Source organism: Callorhinus ursinus, unplaced genomic scaffold (genome assembly GCF_003265705.2).
Source record: "Callorhinus ursinus isolate GAN/ISIS: 27379988/994484 unplaced genomic scaffold, GSC_fseal_2.0 scaffold2, whole genome shotgun sequence".
Classification (NCBI taxonomy): Eukaryota; Metazoa; Chordata; class Mammalia; order Carnivora; family Otariidae; genus Callorhinus; species Callorhinus ursinus.
In genome coordinates, this window is record NW_027397064.1 from 36902623 (window position 1) to 36921340 (window position 18718).

At 39.4% G+C, this 18718-nt stretch overlaps 1 protein-coding gene across 6 annotated transcripts in view; it reads left to right on the forward strand.

Annotated features, from left to right (window-relative positions):
- The window catches only part of HECW2 (HECT, C2 and WW domain containing E3 ubiquitin protein ligase 2), a 349247-nt gene that overhangs the window by 114936 nt on the left and 215593 nt on the right, over positions 1–18718 (forward strand). For 5 of the 6 annotated variants that reach the window (XM_073880902.1, XM_073880916.1, XM_025894329.2 and 2 more), the window contains one exon: positions 17877–18203. In XM_073880902.1, coding sequence (XP_073737003.1) covers positions 17912–18203 — 292 coding nt within the window. In that variant the 5' untranslated portion in view covers positions 17877–17911. Of the gene's footprint in view, positions 1–17876; positions 18204–18718 lie in introns of those variants that run through there. The other variant, XM_073880926.1, reaches the window with a different exon arrangement.

Genomic DNA, 18718 nt, shown 5'->3' on the forward strand with positions numbered 1-18718 from the left:
TTATACTTCACATTCTTAGTGTTAAATATTACTATGGTCTTCACTGAAGGTGTGTGCAAATTTAGTTAATAAAGATCATTTTAATTTAAAATGTCAAAGAAGACATTTTCCCCAAAAGAATGCCACAATTTAGAAATGATGCAGAATTTATATTTAAAGCAACTTTATAAGAAAATGTATAGAAAAAGTTGTCATCACATTTTATAATTTTGAATTTTAAAATACTTTAAAAATCTCCTGTTACCATAAAGTCGATTGAGATAAAGATATTTGTGACCACTAATTTTATTCAAGTTTGTTTTAGAAATTCCAACCAATGCAATTATCCTGGAAAAATAAATCAGGAAGATACAAAAATCATCATTATTTGTAAATGATATGGTTGACTACTTAAAAAAAGACCAAGGAAATGAAAATAGTATAAAAATTAAAAAGGGGCCTATGTTTAATCCCAGTAAGAATCAGGCAAATGCAATTTAAACAGAAATGAGATTTGTTTTTACCTCTCAGATGGGCACTAATGTCATAAGAGCAAATTTTTATTGAGTTCTTATTGTGTATCAGGCGTTGTAGCAGCTCTTTTAATCCTTAAAAATAATCTCTGAGGTAGGTATAATGGTACAATCTTTGCTTTACAGAAATTTGCAGAAATGTTGGGTAACTTTCCCAAGAGTTAGTCCATGGCAGAGCTGGGATTTGAACCCAGCTGGGATTTGAACCCAGCTGTAGAATTCTAGTTCTAGAACCTGTTCTCTTAGCTACTAATCTACCTCCAAAGATTGATAACATCCAGTGTTGGTGAAGGTATCAGAGAATGAAGTAGCTATCTCCCCTAGATTGCAGGTGTTTCACTGCAGCTTCTCTCTAAAAGGCATTCTGGTGACACTTGTCAACACCTCATGACCCAGCCATTCCACTTGTAAGAATTTATCCTAAGGAAATAATCAGGCAAATGTGCAATAATGAAGGTGTGAGGATATGTGTACCATGTGATTTATAGCAATAATTACATGCCCATCTCGAGGGCATTGTTTAGATGATGCTGTATCATACAGTGGAATGTCATATGACTACTAAAAAGGATGGCGTAGTGCTATGTTTATGAATAATAATGCCCACATTATATTTTGTGTGAAAAAGAGCAGGTGACAAAGCAGTTTGTGCTCTGTAGTATGATCTCATCTTATGTATACATTTATTTTTTTTTTACAGTGCAGCTTTATTTATTTATTTATTTATTTATTTTTTAATTTTATTATGTTACATTAATCACCATACATTACATCATTAGTATTTGATGTAGTGTTCCATGATTCATTTTTTGTGTATAACACCCAGTGCTCCATGCAGTACAGTGCTCTCTTTAATACCCATGTATACATTTAAATAGCTATGCATGTATTTATAGACCAAACCGCCGTGGGCTGGCAACTCTGAGCACTGGCATTATGGATGATATTTACCTCCTTCTTTATCTTTTCTCATCTTTTTTGAAATTTTATGATGGGCAGATACTATTTTTATAGTTGGGAAAAAAGCCCTAAGAAGTGTTTATTTTTCTTACTTCCTCAGCTCTTTTCTTGTGATAAAATTAGGTTGGCAAGTTTGATCCTTGGTTTCATGCTTTCTGAGTGTGAGGCATGTCACAATTTTGTTTTTGAAGTTTCAGCTTCCAGTTATTTATTCCTTTCACCAAAGCTGCTCCAGAGCTCTGGGTGTGCTGTCATTAGGTGGGGCTCATGAGCTTTGCAAATGCTCTAAACTGCAGAGCCCACCCTGGTTGGCTTGAGCTTCCTGATTTAAACTTCATTTTTCCATAACATAATTTACATAAAAATAGAACTCATAGTAACCAAGTGTAAGCTATCATTGAACATTAAAGCAGATGATATTTTAAAGCTTCACTTAAAAATCAACAGATGTCATTAATAATCAGGAATCTTTTGTCAGTGCAAATTTTTCTTTCATGATCATATATGCAGATCCTGATTAGAATGTTCCTTTCTTCTTAAGTCTTAGTTTGATGTGAAAACCTCCCAAAGCTTGTGCTTCATTGCACACCACTACCCTCGGTTTCGATTTGGCTGGTATTGGGGCAGTTGAGCACTTGGGGCAGTTTATTTTTTATTGAGATTTTGAGCACATGGGCTTAAAACTAATTTAGTTGGCTGGATTCTTTCAGAGTCCTCATTAGAAGTAATTGCCTAACAAATTTTAGCATCACTTCAGTCAGAGACCCTAAACTTCTGTGATGTACAAGAAGGGTTATAACTAGTTTTTTGCAGGGAACCGCCAGCCCTCAGTGATGAGATGCTTTCAATTCACAAAAGTCTGTTTTCTTAAAAAAGAATGGAGCCTACCCCCTTCTCTCTTGTGTGAGTGGATAAAGTTACTTACATGGTTTTTGAAGTCAGAGTGTATAAAGGTCTTGCTGAGTTCCCTAAATATATTACCTAAGCATAACCAATTACTATTAAAAGCAAATTTACCAGAAAATAAGATAGTTTTCATTGAAGGCCACAATTCCATCATGGATTCTTAATGGTCCTTGTGGATGGGGCATTGTCTTGGAATTGATTTGCTGAAATCCTAAGATTATCTCATTGGACAGTAGCCCACTGATAAGCACTGCTCTAAAAATATACCAGGCTATGTTTATGGGGCCCATGTTTTTTCCTTAGAGCTTTGGGGTCAGTCACTCCTTTGGCTATGCATAAACAAGGCCCAGAATTGTTTTCTAGGGAAGATGTTGCTCAGAACTTATCCCTCCACCAGCCTCCATGCAGGAGAGGAGTGGCCTTTTTTGTAGGGACATGTACTGGTCAGCCTCCGTCATGTTGATGAAAGAATGAGGTCTTTCCCAGAGGCTTTGCCCTTCGTCACTTGTGTCATTCAAGGTCAGATTTTTATTAGTGGACATTATCTTGAGCTTTCCATTGCCAAATTCTTATGGAAAACTCATTTATAAGAAATTACATTCACCAAAAATTGCTTAAAAAATATGAAGTCCAGTTATTGCTCTAAGCTCTAAAATTTAAGTCTAAATCTTATCCTTGAGTTAAACGGGAGTATAGCTACTAGACCAGCACCATTCCAGGAGCAATATAATGCAAGCCACTCCTGTTAGTTAATATTTTTAGGAGCCACCTTGAGAAAGGTAAAAAGAACAGCTGAGAGTAATTTGGAATCTATTTTATTTAGCCACTCTGGAGAATAGTATGGAGGTCCCTCAAGAAGTTAAAAATAGAACTACCCTATGATCCAGCAATTACACTGCTAGTTACTTACCCAAAGGATACAGAAATACAGTTTCAAAGGGATAGATGTACCCTGATGTTTACAGCAGCATTATCAATAATGGCCAAACTATGGAGAGAGCCCAAATATCCATTGACTGATGAATGGATAAAGAAAATGTGGTGTACACATACACACACAGACACAAACACCATGGAATATCACACAGCCATAAAAAGGAATGAAAGTTCTCCATTTACAATGATGTGGATGGAGCTAGAGTATATTATGCTAAGTGAAGTAAGTCAGTCAGAGAAAGACAAATACCATATGGTTTCACTCATATATGGAATCTAGAAAACAAAATGGATGAATATATGAGAAGTCGGGGTAAAAGAGAGAGGGAAACAAACTGTAGGAGACTCTTAGTGATAGAGAACAAACGGAGGGGTGATGGAGGGAGGTGAGGGGGGATGGGCTGGATGGGTGATGGGATTAAAGAGGACACTTGTTGTAATGAGCACTGGATATTGTACGTAAGTGACGAATCACTGAATTCTATTCCAGAAGCCAATATTGTACTGTATGTTAACGAAGCAAAATTTAAATAAACAAAAACAAAACCACCTATTTTATTTAACTCAGTAAACCTGAAACACTATCATTTCAATATGCAATCAATATAAAATGTATTAATGAGATGTTTTACTTTTTTTTGGAGGCACTAAGTCTTTAAAATTGGTGTGTACTTTATACTTACAGCATGCCTTAGTTTGGACTAGCCACATTTCTGATGCTCATTAGCCGCATGTGGCTGGTAGCTCAGGTAGCGGATAGCACATTGTAGACCATTGTAGAGCTATGTGTGAATGTGCCTGAATTGGAGCTATTTGTGTTAAGCCAATGATATGTCACGAAAATGGTAATACAACAACACTGTCGTAGTTGATGTAGATATAAGAATGCAGAGTAATACTTCATATGTCATGAAGACTAATAGAAAATTCTTTCGGGTTTCACCACCAGGAAAACATTCTTATTTATATTATGGATATGGGGACTGAGGCTGTGATTCTTGTAATCCTTTGGTTGGGATGCTAGCAAGTTCAGAGACAAATTAATGGCCTATTTCCAGTACCTGAGCAGTGCTAAATGGTGTGAGTTTTGGATATAAACTTTACTCCTGGCTTGTTTCCCCTTGCTTTTTTGGCTTGCTTCTTTTCAGCTTATTGAATATCATAGGCAACATGACATGCAAATTTTTTTTTAAATAAGGATGGGGATAAATAAAGTCTTGTGTTATTTAAATTTTTATTAAGTTTAAATAATGATGTCAGTCTGAATTTTATAGAAAATACAATTGAAAAAATTGTACAAAGACTGAAATCTCTCAGTTGCCTTTTGGTTCTTTTAAAATGTAGTTTAATAAACTTGGATGCACTTGGGAAGATAGTGTCTAAGTTATTGGTCTAACATGGGACTATATAGGAACGCTAACTGGTAATTTCTTATTTAGCAGTTCTCAGATTTCAGCATTTAACAACGTTAACTGGGGAGTATGTTAAAAATCTGATGTATGGGCCCCGCCTCATAGGTAGGTTAGGATTAGTAGATTTGGGTTCGGGTCTAGAAAATGGTAGTTTAACACGTTCTCTTGCTTGTCATATTCCTGGTAGCTGCTTTTTCCATCTTCCTCTTCCTAACCCTAATATCCCAGAAAAAAGTGCTTTCCATAACTAAATCCCCACAGTCTCTTTCCTTTGGTCTTTTCCCCAGCCCCAGCCTTTTTGAGATAAAACTGACATATAACATTGTGTAAGTAAGCTGTAAAATATGGTGATTTGATAGACATATATTGCAAAATGATTACCACTGTAGCTTTTTTTTTTACTTTATTTTTAAAAGATTTTATTTATTTATTTGACAGAGAGAGAGAGGGAGAGAGCACAAGCAGGGGGAGGGGCATGCAGACGGAGAGGCAGAGGGAGAAGCAGGCTCCCTGCTGAGCAGAGTCCTATGGCAGTGGATGGGACGGGGCTCCACCCCAGGACCCTGGGACCATGACCTGAGCCGAAGGCAAACGCTCAACCGACTGAGCCACCCAGGCACCCCTACCACTGTAGTTTTGGCTAACACCTCTATCACATTACACAATTACTATTTCTTTTTTGTGGTGAGCTTTTTTTTAAGATCTGTTCTCTTAGCAACAGTATTATTAACTATAATTGCACTGGATCCCCAGAACTTGTTCATCTTGTAACTGGAAGTTCGTATATTTTGATCTATCACTCCCCATCCCCCTCTGCCCTCTCTCCCCACCCCTCACCCCCCAGTCTATTTCTTGTCTCTTTTCCCTTGCCCCACTCTGGCTAACACCATGTTTTGTAGGGCAAGTCACATTCTTTGGAGTTTTCAGTTTTCCCTCCCAGCTTCATCTATCATGTAGGTTTTGTACACAAATCCAGGGTATTATCTAGGATTCTTTAAGTCTATGACAGAAACCCAACCCAACTTGCCTAACCACAAAGAGAAAAGTGTCAGAAGAGCCCAGGGGTGGATCTTGTCTTAGGCACTCTGGAATGAGGCTGGAGTAGTCTACAACTGTCTCTCTGGTTCTCAGCCTGGCTGATCAGCAAAGTCCTCATACCTCCAGAAGGCAGACAGGGGAACACCTTCCTCTTTACGGAGAAGAGGAGGGGAAAAGTGCTAGGACTTAATGGTTCAGAATCTCTTCTTTTATCCCAGTTACTCATGCATCAGGGCAGAAGGGCTTACTATTACAAAGAGTGGGGTTTTGGTTTACTTTGGGATCCTTCTTTAAAAAAAGATAATTGCAGGGGCACCTGGCTGGCTTAGTCACAAAAGCATGCAGCTCTTGATCTTGGGGTCATGAGTTTAGCCCCACATTGGATGTAGAAATTACCTAAATAAATAAAGAAAGAAACTTAAAAATTTCATCGTTGAGATAATGGATAAGTGCGTAGTGTTTTGAGATAGTTCCCCAATTACAACCAATATTTGATTTTCATTTTAATGAGATTTTAATTTGTTTGAAACAATTATTTAGGGCCATGGTATCTTCCTAAATTTAATAGTGCAGCATTCTAAGCAAAAATAAATATTTAATTTCATTTGTAAACTGAATGGATTTCTCTCTTTGAATAGATTTTAATCTATTAACTAAAACACTGCTTCTTGTAGTATATTGAATTTGGGGGCAGGAATCCAATTTCTTTAAATGTAATAAGTTAAACTAATTTGACTCATTGAACAAATGAAAAATTTTCAGGATCTTTAGAGAGAAATTGGCAGTTTTACTTATATAACTTTATCTGATGCACAACTTAATTCAAATAGTTCTATCGTTATTTTGAAATAATTGTCTATTTTCTAGAAATCATTCCACGAGACTTCAAACCTTACTTCATCCTATGTTCTCATTTGTTCTACTTTCAGTAATGAATGTGTCTCTGCTGCTACACTGGACATCTGGCGAGACTGGTGGGAAAGAGCAAATTGCTTTGTGTGAGGACTTACACCTTGTGGTTCTGAAGTCAGCTGGAGAGCCATCAGGGTACCCTGAGGATTAGTTGTATGCATCAGTGCTTCTGGGTGGGAGGAAGCTGGTACTTTAGGCAGGCATCACGCTTGATTTCCTCCTTTTTTTTTTTAAGATTTTATTTATTTATTTGACAGAGAGAGACACAGCAAGAGAGGGCACACAAGCAGGGGGAGTGGGAGAGGGAGAAGCAGGCTTCCCGCGGAGCAGGGAGCCCGATGCGGGGCTCAATCCCAGGACCCTGGGATCACTACCTGAGCCGAAGGCAGATGCTTAACGACTGAGCCACCCAGGTGCCCCTAATTTCCTCCTTCTTTTTTTTTTTTAAAGATTTTTATTTATTTATTGAGAGAGAGAGAGAATGGTAGAGAGAGAGCATGAGAGGGAAGAAGGTCAGAGGGAGAGGCAGACTCCCCGCTGAGCAGGGAGCCCGATAAGGGACTCGATCCTGGGACTCCAGGATCATGACCTGAGCCGAAGGCAGTCGCTTAACCAACTGAGCCACCCAGGCGCCCAATTTCCTCCTTCTTTATCTTCAGACTAACACTGTCTTTAGGGCACCGCCAATGCCATGGAATTGAGTGTTGATATGGGAGGCAGAGCTTCCTTTTTCAGTTTACCTTTAAGATTTCTGAGTACAATCATTCACATGCTTGGGCAAGGAACCCCCTAAATATGTACTTATTGTCCTTTAAAAAAAAATGGATGGGTGAGAAGAGAAAGGCAAAGGATGGGACTGTCCCTGAGTCCTACTCTGGAAGGGCTCCCCTTGGCGAAGCTGCTGTTTTGGACCTCTGTTACCCCTGCACATTACAGAGTTGTCAGAGCCCATGGAGACTGCCTTAAGGGAGGGAGAGTCCCACTTCTCAACAACATTATGGGCTTATAAAGTTGACTTATAATTAATCTGTGGCTCATAACAAATAAGTAATGACTTTCTGTGCCTGCAAAGCTTACAGTAGGTGGGCCAAAAATGAGAACGGGAAGACGGGGGAGAAAGCAAGGTAATTCAGGTAACTCAGGAGCTCTGCTTTGGCAGTGGGAGGCTACTTGGCACCTGCATTTAGGGCACTGACTTTAAGCCCTGTACACAGATGATTTTATCTCCCCACCCCCCAGTTTTGTGGGTAACCCTAGGTATCACATAATATGGCTCAGGTATAGAAACCACAGGATGCTGTGGTATATGGGCAGAGAAGCAGGCTTTAAGGACCTAAGTGTGGATCTCAGCTGTGTCACCCACTCACTTGGTGCTCTCATCTGGAAATCAAATCTAGAATCAATTGCTCCATCATGGGGTAGCTGTGGAGACTCATGTTAATGAGGGTGAGGGTGGGGGCAGAGGGTAGACAGGAGATGGCAGAAAAGCAGTCCTTTTAAAGTGAATCTGTTCACTTGGGAAGCCAAGTTTTATAGTAAATAGGGGGGAAAGGGGTTTGGCCTGGACAAAGAAAGTTCAAATTATGGGTATCAGTTTATCTTACATTTAACAAAATTTAGATTATAATTGCAAATATGGCCTAATTAATAGAAGGAAAAAAGAACAAATGAAGGTGTTGAAATTTTTAAAGAGTTGATAGGGGTTAATTTTTCCAAGAGAATTGTATAATAGCACCATGTAATATTTGTCTTTCTTACCACAATCGTGAAAGTCTTATTACAAAAACTGTGCCGGGGCTCTGTCAACCTTCCCACAGCCTGTGTTTAATCCTGTGACATTCAAATTGCTTCAAATTTTCTTCCTCCTTCGCTTGTCAACTATTCTAACTCTACCAGGCCCTTATTCATCAGTGGTTTCGCATGTGATTCAAGAAGTTATTCAAAATCTCTTTCATTGACTTTTATGAATTCCTGAATGTTTTACCAGTTATTCAGTTTCTCTTCTCAGTCAGTTTATTCTTGGAACATCTGAGGTTCAGTGAATGACTGACAGATGTGACTGGCAGGGATCAACTCTGTCATTGCAAGGAAGAAGTGGTTGAATGGGGATTAACTTAAAGTCTGCAGTTCATTGTTTTGTGATATGTTTTGCTTTCTTCCTCAGCTTCTTAATAGAGTGAAGCTGGATAATGAATACCTAGGTAAAAAAGATCTCTTTTTTGTCAAAAGGATTTGAAAATGATAGTACTGTGAAAATACAGGTAATTCTTTTGGGAAAGGTTTCAAACATTTCTTATCCTAATACTTGAATTGAGATTAAGCTTGGTGTCAATAATCAGGATCATGATACTGAACAGAACTGTTTCCTTATCCACATGCTGCACGTTGATGTTCATTTAATTTTTTGGTTCCTCCAGATGATGCTCCAAACCTCTGGGAATCTTAGAAATTGGGTGATTTATTATTATTTTATTTTATTTTTTAAAAGATTTTGTTTATTTGATAGAGAGAGAGCAAGAGAGCACAAGCAGGGGGAGGGGCAGAGGGAGAGGGAGAAGCAGGCTCTGTGCTGAGCAGGGAGCCCAGTGTGGGACTCGATCCCAGGACCCTGGGATCATGACCTGAGCTGAAGGCAGATGTTTCACTGACTGAGCCACCCAGGTGCCCCAATTATTATTTTAAATCCATTCTTTTTCTAGTCTTTTAAAAAAAGATTTATTTATTTATGGGAGAGAGAGAGAGAGAGAGAGAACGTGATCAGGGGGAGGGGCACAGAAGCAGACTCCCTGCTGAACAGGGAGCCCAGTGTGGGACTCTATCTCATGAACCTGAGATCATGACCTGAGCTGAAACCAAGAGTCAGATGCTTAACCGACTGAGCCACCTGGGCGCCCCATTCTTTTTCTAGTCTTGAGACTCTTAAGTTCCTTGAGAATGGAGTGTGTTTCATCTGTGGTTCCTTGGAGCTAGAACAGTGCCTCACACATAGTAGATATTGGAGGTTGCTTGTATGGACAATCAGGTCAGTTTAGCAGACTGTGTTTATGACTTACATGTGACTCCCCTCTCTAACATGATTATTACTTATTGTTTGATTCCATCCCTTTTCCCTTTTTCTCTTCAAAGGTGCCTTTTGTTAAGCTCAGTAATAATGGTAAACATCGGTTGGTAATCTCAAACTTTGAAAGGTAACCCGTATGTTTGCAGCTTCCGCCCACAACCTTGCATGGTGCCAGTGAAATTGCATCAGTTAGAAATCTTACTGTGGTTGCAAATCACCTGTAAAGTTAAAAACAACAATTGATCATTTAGTTGAACGGGCCTTGTTCTTAGTACTCTCCTGAAAAACCATCTAAATTCATTTGCCTCCGTAGAGGTGACGTCTGTCTGTCATTTCCACCTCTTCACGAAGCATGCATTCTAGTGGGGAGAGACACTAGACACTAGAGAGACACTAATAACTTATACTGGATACTAGAATGTGAAAGTGCTATGGAGGAAAAATAAAGCAGGGAAAGAGTAGTGTTGAGGGCAGTTGAAATTTTAATAGAGTGGTCAGGGAGGGTCCTATTGAGAGGGTAAACATGTGAAGGGGTAGCAAGGTGAGCCATGTGGATATTGAAGAGAAGAGCTTCTGTGGCAATGGAAACAGCAGATGCAAAGACCCCTGTGGTAGGGTATGGCTGATGCCTTCTAGGAGCTGCAGTGGGACTGGGATAGCATGAGCATGGGTGGCCATAGTGGTAGACGAAGTCAGAGAGGACCAGGGACCAGATCATGTGGGCCTTGTAGACCATAATATGGGTTTTGGCTTTTATTCTAAGTGAAATGGGGCCCCTCGAGGGTTTTGGGTAAAGAGCAAATGGTCTGACTTAACATTTGAAAAAAATCATTCTTCCTGCTGTTTTGAGAATAGACAGCAGGAAATCAAGGATAGGAGCAGTGAAGAAGGTGATTATTCATTCAAGGGACAGATGATAGTGGTTTGGATCAGAGTGAAGCCATTGAAGGCTAATTCCTGTCTTCCCTTTTTAAAATTGGATTCTTTCTTTGGCTTAGAATTCATGCCATATTTCCATGGCCTCTTCCTATCTTTCAAAGTCCAGCTCCCCCAATTTTTCTCATTAGGCTTCTTTTAAACACTCCAGTCCCTGCTGATCATTCTCTGCAGTGATTTCCTACTGACTTCTGCACTTACAACACCTTACAGAAGGCAGTTTGCTCTCGATGTCCTTCAAGTAAGTTGGGGTTTTATTTCTTTCCATACTATAGCAATGACCTTACCTCATACATTTCAGCATAAAGTAGGCCCTTTACTTAATAAATCCTTTTTGAATGGCTGGCTGCATTCTAAAGAAAAGTCAGTATGTGCTCCTACTGTTGATTTGGTCCTTTCAGATTCTTCTTTTCTGATTAGTGGCGGTGAACTCCATCCTTTCACTTATTTAAGAAAAATATTTCCTGAACGCTCACTATTTTGAGGAGGATATAATGTGCAAGAGAAAGAGTAATTGTCTTCAGAGAGTTTATAGTCTGACAAGGGAAGACATGAATCTTCGTCATTAGACTCTGAGGCGTTGTGAAGTATAGGGAATACGAATGATATAAAAAGGCCCCTGGGATTCAGTAGTAAGAGTGTTGCCTTCTACGGAGAAGGTGGAGAAGGTGCTGCAGGTGGAGAGAATGGTGTGGATGGTGCTGAGCATGTTAAGCAATTTCATGCGTAGCAGAATAGATGAGCTTGCATGGAGTAAGTCCCGGAGGAAACGTTTTAATGTTTTCTTTCAGGAAGTATAAAGATATCCCCCAAAAAACCCACCCTCCCCTCTCCACCCTGACCCTCAGAGCCACCGCTCAATTTCATGCCTTTCTCACGTGTCACCTGGACTTTGCAAAGGCCTAACCTCAGGTTTCAGCTTAATCAGCTTAAATGTCACCACCTGTGAGGGGCCTGCCCTGCTCACCCTGCCTAGACTTGGTTGCACCCCTGCGCCTTTGTTTGCTTTCCTCCTGGCCCTTTAAGTATGTTACGTACTTGAGTAGGAGTGCTGTCACTGAGGAAATGCTGCAGGGAGAGAGCAGATGGATTGGGGGAAAACACCAGAGTCACAGAGGCCTGCTGAGAAGTGACCGTCTAGATAGGATCTGACATGAACTTGGCTTAGTCTTGCTGTGGCACTGGGAATGGAGAGAAGTATTAAGGCTTAAAAAATGTGTTCTGTGGGGTAGAGAGTACATGCAGCTATTATTACTCATGTTTATGGTTATGACCTCTGGGTGTTTTATGGAATACACAATTGTATTGCAATGTAGTTGGTTGTCTTTTCTAGCAGCTTTTGACAATCAGTAACTAGGAGCTTATGTTTTGTGTTGCAGGGAAGACTTTCCCATGCAAATGTGTTCCAACCACCACAAAGTAATGTAGAATTTTTCATATCTGAATTCCATTTACCAACAGTTGGTAATTATTTGCAGCTTTAGCTGCTAAAGATAATATTTTGGGGTGTGTTCCATGCAAAAGAAAAAAGAAAGACATCTTTTGCCCTAGGGATGTTCAGGGAGTAAAAGTTTAATATCTTTCAAAAGAGATGACTTTAGGGACGCCTGGGTTGCTCAGTTGGTTAAGCGTCTGCCTTCAGCTCAGGTCATGATCCCAGGGTCCTGGGATCAAGCCCCACATTGGGCTCCTTGCTTGGCAGGGACCCTGCTTCTCCCTCTGCCGCTCCTCCTGCTTGTAGTCTTGCTCTCTCTCTCTCACTCTCTCTCTCTGGCAAATAAATAAATAAATAAATCTTAAAAAAAAAAAAACCAACCCAAAAGAGTGACTTTGAAATGAATTGATTCCACTCCCCCACACAAACCATTGATATTTGTCAACAGAGAAGCAAACCACCAACAGTGCTTGAAATAAAAGCAAAGAGTTTTTCTTTTTTTAAGAAATAGTTGGGTAGACCATGGAATTTCATGTGTATTTACTGAAAAACAGGTTGGAATTTTAAAAAGGTCTTGAAAATACATGAAGCTTTGGTTCCCATTTTTCTAATCTGGTATAATGTTTAAAAATGATTCTTGAAGTTTTACTCTTCTTAATGGCATTTTAAAAATATAGATGAGTGTTTTAAAAAATTGATATCTATGCCAATGAGCCAATGACTATCATTCCAGTGAGGGGCTCATTATAATCTATCTTCAACTTTTGAGGTAAATGAGTAACATTCTTGCCTTTGTTCCTCCCATACCTGTGATTCTATTCTATTTTTTTCTCTCATTATATATAAGGGTTTGTCATTTGGGTGCTGATATTTTGTTAGGTTTTTTTTTCTTTTTCCTTTATTTTTGTCCAACATTCAAGTCCTCTTCTTCTAATAACCACTTCTTCTTCTTCTTTTTTTTTTTTTTGAGGAAACTGCCTTCAGTTTTGGTCTAGATGCCTTTTCTCTCCCAGGGCGCCAGCAAGCTGTGTGAAACTTCTTCCTCAGCAGCCTACGAGTATGTGTCTCGCTGCACCTTCACTTCTGAGTATTGTTATTTTTCAGAGTTGACATTTTAATGGATAAAAAATTATATCTCATTTTTTAAAAATGTGTTTTTTTGATATATAGTATTAATTAGTTAGCTTTTTTCTTTTGGGAATTATCCATTCACACCTGCAAAGAGAAGTTTAATAATTTAAAGAACTAAAAAGAATTTAAAGAACTAAAAAGAATGAAGCCAAATCTGAATTATTTTCTCTCATTTATTTATCTAGCTGTATATTTAGTGATTTAAGGCCAAAACAACATCTTGCAAGCACTGTTGGACTCAGTCTTTAAAATGAAAAACTTTTGGAACTTAAAATTATTTTTCCCCATTTGTGTACATTCCTTTTCCAAACTGACAAATGGGCTGTTTTTGTGTTGTGGATCCTAACATATTGGATAAAATTACAAGAGGAAGAGGCTTTTCCTAAAGAGCAGCAGGCTGGAGGGAAACTTGCATTTTCTGATACTTCTCCACCTGAGAAGAGGAAGTGAGTGGAAGTTTCAGTCACCTCGGGCTCTCCGTAAAATGCCCCGGTGTCCTGGGAGTATTTACTGGCAATTCATAGAGCAGGGATTTCCTGGTATTAATCAATTTACTAGAACATTTTTGCTGAGGAAGCTGAACATTGGGGTTATGATTATGTATGATAAACACTGATTGCTTTCTCGTAGCAGCAGATATGATGGAAATCCACTGGGGAGGCACCTTCAGTTGAGAATTCGGTGATGGCTTTCTTCATCTCATATGTCAGCCAGCCTTGTGGGTCTGATGGGTCGCTGATTTCTCTTCCTAGATTTCTCACATCTCTGCTTATTGCAGGCTAATTATGTTTTCCTTCGTGTCTCTTGACATAGTTTTTTTTCCCCCTTGTTTTCCTCATTTATGTAGTAAAGCACACATGGAGTTTGAAGCATAGTATGGTTGAGCACGTGTGTGTGCGTGCGTGCGTGTGTGTGTGTGTGTGGTATTTTTTTGGAATTTGAAAGGTTAAACAAGGATTTTTGTTATTATTATTGGTTTTATGTATCAGTGTCCAGTCTAAGAAGTTAAAATCCTAGGGAGTATTTCTGGTTTGTAAAAATCTTTTGACAAGGAATGTTGTCAGTACTTGCCCTTCAGGTGAGATTTAGTAAATTGATGTTCACCCCCAGATTCTTGAGCAAAAATATTTTAAATAAAAACACTTGCTGTCATCTGCTACTGTCTGTATCTTCCACACAAAATCTGCTCCTTTTGGAAATGAAGTTGTATACTAAGGTGTTTTGCAGTTTGCTTGGTGATTGCATCTCTCTTGACCTCTGGAAGAAAAGTGATTTTGTTTTTAGCTGTTGTTTAAGCAGATGTCGGTTATCTGGGAGAGCAGCTCAGTGCAGACCTAATCATAAATAGAAGGGGGAGGGGTCTTAAGGAGTGCTGCATACATTACCTTGTGTCCTTTGGGAATGGGACATAGAGCTGCTGCAGAGGTTCCTCATGGGAGGGCTTGTCTGTCTAAGGAGCTTGAAAGGAGACCAGCCTTCTGTTTAATAAACACGGTGGGCACTAATCAGTTTCCCTTACCATCAGCTTTACCTTCTAAAGCTTTTCAGAAGAGCATGGATAATTTTCTGAAGAACAATTAGTCTTTCTTATTGCATAAGACATAGGCATGAAACCAAGAAGCAAATGAAGAATTCTTAGATTTCAGTAGGAGAAAATGTAAAGCAGCCATTCTCTGTTATTTCAGTGGCTAATTTTCACATGTGAGAATTATTGCATTGAATAAAGTAAAATTATAAAGTAAAATTTTATCTATAACATTTAGAGTGGTTTTTTTTTTTCATTTTCATGCAACTTTGAGAATTAATTTTTGTACAATGTTTGATCTTATTTTCCATGGAAACATGAACTCTGAAACATACATTACTTTTCCTATAGGGGAAAAATGAAGTTTTCCAATACAGGCTTGGACTCTTGTCCCTCTTTGTAATCTAAGCATTCTAATTTTATTTCTTTTACATTGATCTAAGTTATGTAGTGTAAAATATCTGAATGAGGCTTTTTAAAATTTAATTTAATTTAATTTTTTAGAGAGAGAGAGAGATAGAGAGGGAGTATGAGCAGGAGGGGGAGTAGAGGGTCAGAGGGGGAGAGAGAATCTTAAGCAGGCTCCACGGGAGCATGGAGCCAGACGTAGGACTTGATCTCACAACCCTGAGATCACGACCTGAGCTGAAATCAAGAGTTGAATGCTTCACCAGCTGAGCCACCCAGGCACCCCCTGAATGAGGCTTTTAAACCCCGAACTAATAAGCCTTTTTGAGATGACTTGGCATAGTTGATTCTAATTAATAAATAATAAGGCTATTATTAAGCAGAAACTTGCGTTTGAATATTTGTCTGACCCCTGGGCTCATAATAACCGGAAACCCAGCCCAGCCTCACGAGAGTCCTTGGGACATAGTTACTTGGACATAATTCATTTACTTCAGACCCATCCAAGAGGGTATTGGTTTTCTCAGCCCTCAGTCAATGTTTCTGGGATTCTGTTGTTACTTAGACTGAAGATCTAGAATTTAGTCCTAATTTTCCCCTACGTTTATCCCCTGTATTCATTCTGTTGCCAAGTCTTTGGGCTCTTTCTTTGAAATATTCCCAATTGATATATTTCCTTTCTGTGTTACTAAAATCCATTTCTCAGCACTCAGTGCCGGATACCTTAACTGATCTGCTTCTGACTGGTTTCCCTACCACTGTTTCCCTCCCAGCCCTTCGGAGGCTCTCTAATTCTCATAACTATATTTCATATGTCGACTCTTCTGCTCGAGACCCTGGGATGGCTCCCTGCTCATCACTCTTAGTGAGGTTTCGACTGCCTTGCTTCATGTTATGTGCCCGAGGTTCTTCTAACTTCTGTCTCTAATCTCGCCCTTCACTATGTGCAGTTACCAGCTTGTAGGTGCTCGGCTTTAAAGGTTCTTTCCCAAGCAGATTGTTTGGAGATTGAAATTAATTTTTTAAATGTAGAAACAATTATTTAAGAGATGTGGTTGAGTTCCGGAGCTTTAATTCAAAGGGCTGTGTTTCCTCATGTAGCTGATTTCTGGTTTCTGGGAGCTGGAAGCCATGTGGAATAGGGAGGCAGGGGAAAGAGGGACTGCTTTCTCCTTCTTTCCTCATTGCAGGGTCATCTAGCACGAGGCAGAACTCACAGTGATTTTTTCATGGGTAAAGGAGTCTGTAGCGTTTGACTTCTGTTAACTGTTTTCCAGTCCTTGGAGCTACCCCAAACTAAATAGTGCATTAATTAATTCAGCAATTACATTATTACTAAAGTAACAGTAATTGCTTTTTACTGAATACTTTCACTTATGACTTTTCTAATCCTTACAACAATCTTGCATGGTACTGTAAAGTCACCTCCATTTAATAGATGAACATATTGAGACAGGGTAAAATTTAAGCTTGTGCAGCTATTGATTTATAAACACAAGTCTTCCAAATAACCTATATATATTTGTAAATCACTTAAAAGAATAAGTGCTGTGTTGAGTGTTTTTTAAAGAGATATACGGATAACCTCCATCCTTTCTCCACTTCATCTCCTCCCTCGCTATACACAAGCACCGCTGGGGCACTGTTCTGCTTTATAGAGACAGGAGAGCGTCAAGGTTGATGGTTTCTTTTGCTGTTCAGAGGTGTTTTAGTGTAATGTAGTCCCACTTGTTTATTTTTGCTTCTGTTGCCTTTGCTTTTGGTGTCAGATCAAAAAATTATTGCCAAGATTGATGTCAAGATGCTTACTGCCTTTGTTTTCTTCTAGGAGTTTTATGGCTTCAGGGTTTATAAATAAAATCTTTAAAAAAAACCCAAAAAACAAATCTTCAATCCATTTTGAATTTGGGGTTTTTTTGTATTGTATAAGATAATGGTCCAGTTTCCTTCTTTTGCATGTGGCTGTCCAGTTTTCCCAGCACCATTTATTGAGGAGACTGTCCTTTCCCCAAGCTTACATTCTTGTTGGGAGAAGTACGCAGTAACCAGATAAATAAGTACGTGGTACTCTGTGGCACATCAGATCATAATAATTGCTATTAGAGAAAAACACAGGGAGAGGGGAGGAAGGGGGAAGACTGGGGTGTTGCAGTTTTAAAGACAATGGCCACCGTATTTAAGAGAGGAGGTGACATTTGAGCAGGTTCCTGAAAAAGACTCTAATGGGTTACATTCCTGTAAGAAGGAAATTGATCAAGTGAACCTGTGCTCAACTGTATATTTCAACTGTGTCAAAATTTTTTGTCTTGCTATTTTAAAATTTAATTTCAATAGGAAACAAATACATGTCAGGGGGCGAGGTGAAAGAAAAGAGAACCATTTCTGTAGGTTGGGTGTCTGGGAAAGGATAGACCTAAAAGGGCTACTAGCGAAATCCCCTTCTCCTTAATTGCCAGGAGGAGCTGTGCCCAGTGAAATCAAGGGCCACAGGTGTGCGATGGCCTTTGTCTTCATGTGACCTCAGTCTGTTTCTCAGGAGCTGTTTCTGACATCATCCATTGACAGTAGAGTAATAGGTTTTATTTTGACAGCGGAAGATTATTGCATGGTGGGGCTTTAATATTAGGGCTTTACGTCTGGGAAGCTTAAACCTAATTCCTTGCATTGTAACGCTAATGATTTGTGCTTGTTATGTCTCTTGCAGCTTTGTAGGAAGCTAACCTCCAAGAGGCAGACAGGATGGCTAGCTCAGCCCGGGAGCACCTGCTTTTTGTGCGGCGTAGAAATCCCCAGATGCGGTACACACTAAGCCCAGAGAACCTCCAGAGCCTGGCCTCCCAGAGCTCCATGCCAGAGAACATGACCCTACAGAGGGCGAACAGCGACACAGACCTGGTGACTTCTGAGAGCCGCTCCAGCTTGACTGCGAGCATGTACGAGTACACGCTGGGGCAAGCCCAGAACCTCATTATCTTCTGGGATATTAAAGAGGAGGTGGACCCCAGTGATTGGATTGGACTTTATCATATAGGTGAGTGACATGAAATGGACTTGCATGTGACTTAGAGCATACATTTTTACTCTGATATTACACTATTGTGTATTTTTTCTTGGCGGGGGGCGGGGGGTGGGGGGACCACACACACAAATAAACCCAGCAAGATTCTGGGACTTTTTTTCCCTTCTTCTTTAGAAGGGAAAGAATCAACAATAATAAATACCTTTGCTGATATGAATTTTGTGGTTATATTTCTACCCTGATTAAATGCCAGAACCTGCAGATTTTATAATATTTTCTTTTTAAAGCTTCACATTGCCCTTAATCAGTAGTCCCATTTCGGGGAGAATTGGGTATTATCTTTTACTAATATTTTTAAACTGATGAAAAAGATGTCTCAATTTAGATAACTGATGTGAAAAAATGTTCTGTACTTTCTATTTTTTTTTTTCAGCAAAGCAAAGTTTGTTGAACAATAGTAAAGAGATAGTACAAAGCTCCCAAGGAGGGAGGGGACCCGAGAGAACTGCATATTTTCCTAACTAATG